The sequence below is a fragment of the Eurytemora carolleeae genome, unplaced genomic scaffold, assembly GCF_000591075.1.
Source record: "Eurytemora carolleeae unplaced genomic scaffold, Eaff_2.0 scaffold315, whole genome shotgun sequence".
In the NCBI taxonomy this organism is placed as follows: domain Eukaryota; kingdom Metazoa; phylum Arthropoda; class Copepoda; order Calanoida; family Temoridae; genus Eurytemora; species Eurytemora carolleeae.
Window position 1 is genome coordinate 334205 of NW_019396843.1, and position 11536 is coordinate 345740.

The window sequence follows — 11536 nt, forward strand, 5'->3', positions numbered from 1 at the left end:
CTCAGGACCATTCTAAATATTTTAAATATAGATAGTTTAACAAAATATTTTTAACTTTCTTCAGTTATATTTCAGATATCTATTTTAGATGTTTGAATATAAATTCTTATATTCTTAACAAGGTATTTTATAACTGAAAGATAGCATATAACAAATATACCAAGTTTAAAGACAATCAGTTTATATATATTTACATTCAAACAAAATAATATTTCAAAAATATAGAAAAACAAATTGTTTGTTTTGTATTGAAGTCTCGAAATAAAATAAAAATTGAATATGAGTCATCATGTCCTAAGTGTCTTGAATTACAAATTTGAATTTTACTCATTTTATAAAGATGTCATATAATTTAATTGTTTAAAAGAAAACCTTATACAATTATTAATGTTACGTATTTAATCACTATTCCTGTGTATGTCTGAATTCAAAAATCGCATCCATGTCTATTTTAACCTTAAACACAAGCTTTCTAGTATTATTCTAGTAAACATACTGTACTAGCTTAATATTGGCTTTCTTTTCCCGGCTTTACAGCCCTCAGGGACCGTTCATAAATATACGCAATTCATGGGAAATTAGTGACTACTGTGTACGCAATGCGGTTACAGCAATTAAATACTGCGTAAAGAACAAAAATGTTTGAATTTTGAGTATGTTTAACCAAATAAATTATCTTGTTTCATGCTTGTGCGTGAAATTAAAACTATAGGCGTATACAAGGTAACAAAGTCGTACCAGATGTTGCATAAATATCACATATTAAAACTAGAGGCATATACAAGGTAACAAAGTCGTAGCAGATGTCGCATAAGTATGACATTTTCTTATGCAGTTTATAATTTATAATAAAATTAATACAACTTTACGAATCTAATTCCGAACAGTCGTCTCTGAAGACTAATCTTTTGTGGGTAACCCTTAAAAACAAATATCTAACATAAAGATTTTATGAAATATTTCACAGTTTTCTTACAAGTATGTTTTTATAGTTTTAAATAAAGATTTTATGAAATACAATAGTTTTAAATAAAGATTATATGAAATACAATAGTTTTAAATAAAGATTTTATGAAATACAATAATTTTAAATAAAGATTTTATGAAATACAATAGTTTTAAATAAAGATTTTTTGAAATAAATTTTAAAGTTATCAAATCAATCAAAGTTTAAAATAAAGATTTAACTTTAATATTGTTTTAGAATTTACAAAAAATATTTTTTTCCCCAAATAATTGACAATAGAGATTCTTATGTACTGTATATACCTAAAGTACACGCCTTCGGTTCGTTATCACTTACAAACACTCTTTTGGTACAGACAAACATACATGACGTTTCCACCCCCTGGCAGTTATATACCCTCCTGATGATATTTGAAAAATGATCTGCCTTGAAGTGTACGAATCTGGCAATGCTTATGAGCATGACTAAGAAGATTTAAAACAAACAAAATTAACAAAATAAACAATTAAGGAAATGTTGCTAAATAAAAAAGTACAACTGATCAAACCAGTTTAAAAACAATAGAAATAATTGCTGTGTCTGCTTATGTAGTAATTAAGTCAGTTATGTTTTAAAATAACTGGTTTTTCATGTAAAAAAGTTTTAAAAAAGTTAAATTTAAAATATATAGTGTAGATATATTATCAAGTGATATTCTCATTGAAAAATGGTACTACCAATTCACAACGGTACCTCTTTAAAACTCTAACTGAGTAAAAATATTTCGTCGTTTCTTTTGTTAAAAAGTGTTAGATTCTGACTATATTTTATTTATGTCTGCAGCATAAAGTCGCAATTATCACTTCTGAAAAACTGCACAATAATGCCAAAAAGCTGTCATCAATTTAAGACACAAAATTGTATATTTAACCCTTTTCCAGTTGGGCTGTTTTTATTTGATACAGGTGGAGGGGGGGGGGGACTCTACCTATAAATCCCCCCCTCTCTAAGATTTTTCCATTAGAGTTGAGATTGTGATGTCAGGAGTCCTATTTTTTAAGGCCAGCTTGCAATACTCATTGTTTAAAATGTTCAAAATCGAAACAATTCAATTTTTGACAAATTTTAACATAAACATGTTTATACGCTACCCTCTGCATAAAAAATTTACAAAATTGTTCTCAATTAAAGGGAGTGTTTGCGGAAAATTAAAAGGACTATCAGCTTAGTCGAAAAATATTCAATATGGTGATTGATATTAATCTTATTTCTATCTTTTGCGTCTTTAAGGAGAAAATTGTTAAAAACAAATTATGGCAAAGAACGTAGCGTCCACATACAAATTCAGAAAGTTGCAATATTTGAATCGGATCGTTTAAAAATTAATTTTATTCATATATCACAATCATCGATTTTTTTCGACGCATTCGTTTATAGTTGATATTTCATAATATTTTATATCTATTTATGAAAACATTCATTCCTGTTTCGAAGATGTTTGATAATGAAGACGACATTTTCATATTCTCTATGAATGGTGGATAATCCAGCGCCAGCCGTGAAAACAAGTTGTAAGCGAAATATTAATTAAAAAATTTTCTTTTTTAATATTATGAAATATCAACTTATACGAATGCGTAGAAAAAAATTGATGATTAAAGGTTATAATATTTGTTTGGAATTTAATTGATTTGTTTACGATCCAAGTTGAATATTGTAACTTTCTGAATTTGTATGTGGACCCTATATATGTTATTCGGTATGAGTTGTTTTAACAATTTTCTGCTTATAGACGCAATAGATAGAGGTAAGATTAGAGCAATCACCTTTCGAATATTTTTCGACGAAAGTCTTATATACCCCCTTTTATTTTTCGCGAACACCATGGAAACTTAAAGAGGTTTTCAAGGTATTGAGAAAATACTTTAAGGGGGGGATTTGTTGACACTCTCCCCCCCCCCCCTCCAACCGGGGTAGGGTTAATTTAGAATCTATATATTTAAGAGATGTATCATTACTAGATATTTCCATGCATAATGGTTTTCAGGCAGTTTATTGGCGTAGCAGAATTTAATGATATGTTGGAATACCACAAACTATGAAAATGCATAAAAACGATTAGAGTACTACAGACCATAAAATTAGTTGGAATTACTGAGATTATTTTGAATAATTTCTTGTTCAAAGTGGATTCATTTTTTTAGATTTTTTGTTATTATTAGTTTAAATCTACCATTCTTGTTTTATAAAGAGGATAAACTCGTAAATTTTGATACTAGAGGTCAAAAATCATATAAAGGCTTTGTACATTTAATGCCATGAATTCAGAATAGAATACCACTAAAACTAGGCGGATAAAAACAGGACCTAACACTGCTTTATATTTTTGCTGGTATTTCACTGTTTATAATCTTTTAATTTCTCTAAAAAAAAATTTAAATGCTTTTAAAATATCAAGTCATTTTATATCGATATTTCAAAAAAAAAGTGTTTAAAAATATTTTGGAATTTTTTATACTAATTTTTGAATAAGTTGAAAAATATAAAACTGCAAAATTGGGAAAAAAGACATTGTCAAATCAAAAATTTTAGATTTAAATTTTACAAAAAAATTATAAAAACTATTTGAAAGATTGCATGTTTAATAATAGCTACTAGCTGTAGTGTATACTGTACCCTTTCAGACACAATAAACGTTTCATAATAAATGAATTTAGTAAAGAGTTTAGTAAAAAAAACGATCCTTTTCACGATCAAACATTCACCATTTTATCCTATACGTAATATACGAATTCCCCGACATTAGATCGATCGATAGCCTTGCCCCCATCTGCACTGTATGCGCTGTATACACTGCTCACTTTAATGGGCTAAGGATGGGTTTTCTGTTCATATTCATCTGAGTTCAGTGTTAAAATCTCTGATGTATTTAGATTCTCTTCCTTCAAGTAAACTTCTCCCAAGGTCCAAACCTTCTCTAGTACACTAATTTTTAGATGGTAGAGTTCATGTCCAGGCAGGTTAAAATGTTCTCCTGCACTTTTCCCAAAATTTTAAATTATTGCATTGATAAGAAATGTTGATCAATGCATCTTTCTTATGCAAAAGAAACTAATCAATTGCTTAAATACTAATCTTTGTTAATTTCTGCATTTGTGAACTTACGGATCCCTGAAATAATTTTTTTTCAATACATGTTTTTGTCATTTAGTTTGTCCAATTGTTTTTTTGTTACATTCTGTTGATGTAAATTTTATTATTCTTTTGGACAATTTTTGACTTAAAAATATTTGACTTTTTTTGCATTTATGGCAAAAAAACTACAAGAATTTTTTTCAGTTATTTCATGAAAACTAAAGCTAAAAAACAAGAGCTGTTATGAGGTTAGATGTACAATACATGTCTAGTGCTACAAAAAGTATAAGTTAGTTAATGATGTAAAAGCCAATGGCTGAGACAATTCCAAGTCTCGACCCATTCTTAAAAACTGCAGATGCCCCTTTTCATAGAAACATAGAAACCCGCGAATTAATGTCTTCATGCTTCTGTAAAATAGAAACATTTTTCATTCCAGGGGGGGGCTCAGCAAGCATGGGGCCTTAAACCCCCTAATATCAGAAGATTTCAACAGTCATGGGGGGACTGCAGAGCCCCCCCCCCCTACTGACTACGCTTCTAGAAACATTTTAACCTTTAATTCTAAATATTTTATTCATCTTTCGTCCTCGACAGGAAATAATTTGTCAATATTTGCTTTTTTCAGCAATTTCAAGTTTTGTTCTATGTATATAACGGTCCATCGGACATATACAAAAACTAAATGCATTGAAGGGACTGTTCCTAGAGTTTACGTGGTAACCTGTCAATGGCGTTCTAATTTATTTAAGATTTAAAACCCCTCTCTAGTCTGTGCAGCTCACCGAAAAAAAATAGTTTACATTATACAGTTAAATATTTTAAATTCAAATTAAACAGTCTGCGTATATTGGTCTTGACTGGTACACAATTATACCATTTAAACCCTAGATAGTGAAAATGACACAGATACCCATAGTTTGCGAACTGAAAGCTTATAATTTCAATATGTGGAGTATGTCTAAAAGTGACTTGCAGAGACGATAAAGAAAAAAACCCTGATGATTCTTTATAATTGTTGCATAGATTAAGGTTTAAAGCGTACAGTTGCAAATCGGTCATAAGACTGGAATAGAATGTTGACACTCGACGCACAGTCCCTTTAATTGTAAAGACTAATTTTTCAATAACTTGAATTGAAATGGTTCAACCTTAAAATCAGAAGAAAAATGTTTAAAAGAGGGTGCATACATTTCATGCATTTCATGCATTTGGGCTGCATGCAGTGGAAATGCAATCCACGTTGTCTGGCTGCAAATTCATAGCGTGTTATAGTGCAATTTTACGAGGGGAGGGAAGTGTCTTTAGGGGTTTAAACATAAAAAAATTTTAAGTATTTTTATCAAAAATTTATATGATTAATTTGGTCGAATGTAATGATTTATTCAATTATAAACAATTTCTTTGTCCAAAAGATTGAACATTGTCTTGATATTTCTGCAAGATTTCGAACTTTTAATCTATCTATATATAAATTTGGCTTGTCTGTTTGTTTGTCTGTCTGTTTTTTGTTTGTATCCAATAAAACCTCACCCTACTCCGCGCCTAACTATTTTAGATTATTTACAATTATATTGAACTCTTTACTCAAATCCGCCAAAAACCGGTTTCAATTGAGCTCCGACTTAAATCTAAAAACATTAAATGTAATTTTAAGTGGAACCAACCATTTTTGAGTCGCGTCTCAAATTTAAGCCACGGCTCAAACTCTTGAAATACGGCCCCCCTCAGATTTATTTAACTTTGATGATATTTATTTTTGAGCTGTTCAGTTTGTTCTAATACATTTTCCATTATTACAAAAGATTAGAGTTACAATCATAGAGAATAGAATATATAGAGAGGAGTTTACTGGAAAAAAGTGTAAAACGGCCATTTTGTTGTACTGTTTCCATACTGCAGGTGTACTTCACATATTTATGCTATATAACCTGTTGGGCCCTGGAATATCATTTTATGGAAAATCTAAAATTATTGTTAAAAGAAAACCAAATTATGAAATAGGCTGGTTTCATAATTGACCAATGATCATTTCACATAGACTCCGTTATAACTATAAATCAAAAGATGTTTTTATTCACCTAATTCATTATGAAGTTTATTTAACAGTTTAAAAAAATTCGAAATTGAAATGGATAGTCTAGGGAACATACTGTATTAATGTACTCTACTGCATATAATTTTTGAACATTTACATGATTTGTACACTTTGAACTCCCTTTCAGGCTGAAAGGGACTGAAAAAATTCATACCGAGAGATTCTTTTAATTCCTCTCTATATATTCTATTCTCTATGAGTATAGATCTAGATATATCTGAATTCTGAAGAGTAGATTGTGTTGCAACGAGGATAAATAAACCAATTCTAAATGTTAGAAGCCTGGCTTCAAGTTTACTCAAGCCAACCTGAAATTAGGCAATGTTTTAAACGCACAACGTTTTGCGTCAACAGTCGACTTGAAGCGTCAGCGACGCAAGGTACTAGTACTTATACTTATCTCTTCATTATAACCCCTTCAGATCTTTCTTTAATTTTCGGAACCAATGATTTTAAACACAAGGATGAGGTTTTCAAATTTCAAGTCTAATAAAAAAGGTTTGGTACATGATTCATGGACGGCAACATTTCTAATGTAAATCATTTAAAATTAAAATTAAAAAGAGAGTTGAAAAACATTAATGAAAATTATATATAACAATTAACATGAAAATAATTCTGATTCTGAAATATTCAAAAACTATTAAAAAGTACAAAATAAGAATCCCATTAAACATATTTTTATGTACGTCCAAAATTTTATTTACCATAGATGATCAAAGCTAATATTCAAGAGTGCATTTTTTGTCCTTGCTTTAAACTTACAACTTTTTTAATTGTCCTAAAAAACTTGTTTTTTTAAAGGTTGCAAGAGTTGAATTTGGTGCCTGAGCTCTGCTAGGAGACCAGACTTGATAGATAGATAGATAGATAGTCAGCCAGTAATTTCAAAATCATAATAATGAAATTTTCAGGTAAATAATGTCCTTGTGCACAACATACAATATTGCTCTTCAAACCTCACATTAATTCATTTTATCTCCCATTCTGTTTTATGTTCACTAGATCTCACATTATGTTTTATACGTTCTCTAAATCTCAAATTTTGTTTTATGTTCTCTAAATCTCACATTATGTTTCATGTCTCTAAATGTCACATTACTTCTCTAGTTTACAGATGTAGGAAACTATGAGAACATGTTTACAGATGTAGGAAACTATGAGCGCAAGTAAAAAAATTGCCGATTTTGAAGGCTCATCCTTGACTGTTAACCCTGTTCAATTATTTTATACTTTTTAACATACAATGTTATTTTAGGAGTTCTTTTTGTCTGTGGATTAGTATGTGTGTCCGGGAGTCCCCAGGGATTCTTTGGAGGATTAGCAAACATCTTTGGTGGTGGAGGTCGAGGTCGCCCTGCGGTCGGTAGTGGAGGCCGAGGCGGAGGCGGAGGTGGATGTGGGGCCCGAGGTCCTAATCATAGTTTTGAGGGTAGAAGCTATCTAATCAGCTGGAGGGCTGGTTGCACTTCATTTACTCATGGTGAGGGAGCAGCTTTCTGTAGAAGCCAGGGCATGCAGCCGGTCAGCTTGGATACACCTTCCAAGGAGAGAGAGTTCACAGGTAAATAAAAAAGTTCTCATCAAACTTTTAAATAAGAAAGTGTTAATCTGCAACGCCTGAACATCATCTGCATCATCTTTATTATCTGTATCATAATCTATATAATCTGCTTTTTCTGTATCATTTGCAAAATTAGTTGTTGCACAGCAGTTGTGTTTACATGCAATAGCATAATTTACTCCATTATCTGCATTATCTTCATAATTTTTATCATCTTCATAATAGAATAGCACTTCATTTTTCTAAAATTGTGTATTGTTCAGGTCTGGTAGGACGTGAAGGTCAGAAGTACTTCTGGACAGGAGGAACCGTTAACCATGGTGGTAGACCTACTGTCAGCTGGCCTTCTGGTAGAACTACATCTTCAGGACTTTGGTCCAACACCGGAGGGTAAGTTCCAATTTTTAATTTAAATTACTAATAAAGAGCGGGTTAAATGTAAATTTTATTGAAAAGAGCAGTAGTTAAACTAATTCTAGCTAGAAATAATAAGTCCTGAATGTCCGAAATAGTTTTAACGCCAAATATATTTCTAGAGCTGGAAGACCACAGCCCGATAACAGAGAAGGAAATGAATTCTGTCTCGCTGTTCTCAACAACTTCTACAATGATGGAGTTCGCTTCCATGATGTATCCTGCCATCATCGTAAACCGGTTATCTGTGAAGCTTAAAAATCGGCTTAAGCCTGATCCAAACCAAATATTTCGGATGCAACGAGATTGAACCAGTTAAAGCCAGTCTAGTCAAAACTGGAGTTTATATCATAATTTAATATTTATTTATATTAGATTGGTAAAATAAAAATCTTTATCATTATTTCTTTTTTATTAAAGAAAATTTTTAACACAACCACAACTAACAATTTAACTCAACAGAACATATATTCCTGTATATTTGAAAATAAAGAATATATATCCCTGTATTTAATATAAAGAATTTATATCCCTGTATTGAATATAAAGAATATATATTCCTGTATTGAATATATAGAATAAATATCCCTGTATTGAATATAAAGAATATATATTACTGTATATTTGAATATAAAGAATATATATTACCATATATTTGAATATAAAGAATGTATATTCCTGCATTGAATATAAAGAATATATATCCCTGTATATTTGAATATAAAGAATATCCCTGTATTGAATATAAAGAATATATATCCCTATATTGAATATAAAGAATATATATCCCTGTATTGAATATAAAGAATATATATCCCTGTATTGGATATAAAGAATATATATCCCTGTATTGAATATAAAGAGTATATATCCCTGTATTGAATATAAAGAATATAAATTCCTGTATTAAATATATAGAATATATATCCCTGTATTGAATATAAAGAATATATATCCCTGTATTGAATATATAGAATATATATCCCTGTATTGCATATAAAGAATATATATCCCTGTATTGAATATAAAGAATATGTATCCCTGTATTGAATATAAAGAATATATATTCCTGTATATTTGAATATAAAGAATATATATTCCTGTATATTTGAATATAAAGAATATATATTCCTGTATATTTGAATATAAAGAATATATATCCCTGTGTTGAATATAAAGAATATATATTCCTGTATTGAATATAAAGAATACATATCCTTATATTGAATAAAAATGAAAAAGTATATTATTGAATATCCATGAATCAATTTAAAGTTAGAATAACCATAGTCAAAACTACTAAAGAAGAATATGTTTATATACTAAATGTCTGTTTACCATTTTAAAGAGTATTTTACTGTTTTTTAAACAACAAAAAAACATATTCAATATTATTCATTATCGTCTTTTTCACGTTTAATGAGACACACTATCTGTGTGGAGAAAGTATTAAGGAAAGCCTTCAGCTGAGTGGTTTAACTGTGTTTGTAAACTTTCTGCTATAACTGATCCTTGCTTGTAGTTTTTACAGAGAAAACACAGAGTAATCAGAAATCATAGTTATGCTACAAGGGAAACCCTAATAAAGTGAAATTCAATCTTAAACGGTTTTCCAAATCAGTCTTGGCTATTTTTAAGCGAAAAATAAATTCAAAGCAATAAAGAACATGTTTTTGTTCAAAATAATTTCTCTTCAGAAATCGTTCCGAAATTGAAAATGTCTTTCTATTCCAGGGGTCAATTCAATTACATCTAATTTCCTGATGGAATCAAGCTTGAAAATACATTTTGGAACGGAAATACACTTTTTATGTTATTTTGAAGTTTTTTTTGCATCATTTAATTTGAATACATCATCTGCATCAACACTCGCCTCTGATTAATCTGCATCATCTTTTCCATATACTTCAATTCTTGCATACCCATCATCGGCAATATCTTTATTATCTGTATCATCTCCACCATCTGTATCATCTGCATCATCTGTAAAATCTGCATCATCTTCATTTTCTGCATCATCTTCATTATCTGTATCATATTAATAACCTGCATTATTTTCATTATCTGTATCATCTTCATTATCTGCATCATCTTCATTATCTGTATCATATTCATAGCCTGCATTATTTTCATTATCTGCATCATCTTCATTTTCTGTATCATCTTCATTATCTGTATCATATTCATAATCTGCATTATTTTCATTATCTGTATCATCTTCATTTTTTGTATTATTTGCATCATAAGATGTTGTCCTGCAATTGTGTTAATACAACACCGTGACAAAAATGCGGAAATGAGATATATTTCAAATCCACTTCTGCTATATATAGATAAATAAACAATATATTATTATATATTACAAAATATTATGAATCATTAAAATTGTTTCAATAATCTATATAATTCGACAAATACGCACCTTTACATAAATAAATGTGTATTTAGATAAATTATGAACAATTTACTGAATAGTTAATTAAAATAACAAAAATATTTTATATAAACAATTTATTGAATAATTCAATTACTTTTCAGTTATAAATACATACAGTGTGAACCAGGAAACTCAAGACCCAAGTTATGAATTTAATGAACACAACAAAAGTGTAGTGTGCACATGTAAATTTACCCTAATTAGTGATTTAATTATTTACTAGTAAAACCAATTTCTATTGTTACAACTTCAAAAGACTTCAGTTTTCTATAATGTCGTCTTCCTATTTTTGGTTCTCACTATCCAGACATTGTTAATTGCACTTTTAGTTATCACAAATTATGTTTTAATTTCTTTAATTATTATTACTTCTTTATCAGAATAAGACTTTAATGACAACTTGCAATCTGCATCTTCGAATTAAATCAAAGAAATTATCTATTTTTTTCTTTTTTCTTTTTCTTTTTTCTTTTAATCTGATCTCTTTAGTTTAATCTAGAGCGAGCACCAGTTCAACAAGTTCTTCTGTTTGAGCGCCGGGTCTTCTATCTTCGTATTGTACAGGGTGTCCCAATAAACATGGGAATTGAGCGACGACTTGAATATCGTCTTTTATTTTCAAAAATTGATAAATGGCATAAAGTGATCAAAAAAAGATCAAAAGTCTAATGAGCTTTCCAAAATGTGGTCTACCTTCTTTGTATCTTTAAAATTGACGGAGTTATTTAACATTTATTTTTTAATAAACTGGAATCTGGACAACTTTTGTGATATTTCCGTCAATTTTGAAGGTAAAAAAAATGGAGGACCACATTTTGAAAATCCCATGACTTTTAGTTTTCAGTTGTAATTGTTTTAAGTGTGATAATACAAAATCATATTTACGAAATAATCCCGCTTGGAACAAAGGCGACGTAGAAGTCGTCATTTATTTCCCATGTT

The 11536-nt window shown here is 29.6% G+C and overlaps 1 protein-coding gene across 1 annotated transcript; it reads left to right on the top strand.

Annotated features, from left to right (window-relative positions):
- Positions 1-6458: 6458 nt before the first annotated feature.
- On the top strand, positions 6459-8560 carry LOC111709330 (uncharacterized PE-PGRS family protein PE_PGRS10). Its single transcript, XM_023482971.1, has 5 exons — positions 6459-6559; positions 6984-7093; positions 7438-7743; positions 8007-8133; positions 8280-8560. The coding sequence occupies exons 2-5, from the start codon at positions 7081-7083 to the stop codon at positions 8413-8415; spliced, it is 582 nt and encodes a 193-aa protein (XP_023338739.1). The 5' UTR covers positions 6459-6559; positions 6984-7080; the 3' UTR covers positions 8416-8560.
- Positions 8561-11536: the final 2976 nt, after the last annotated feature.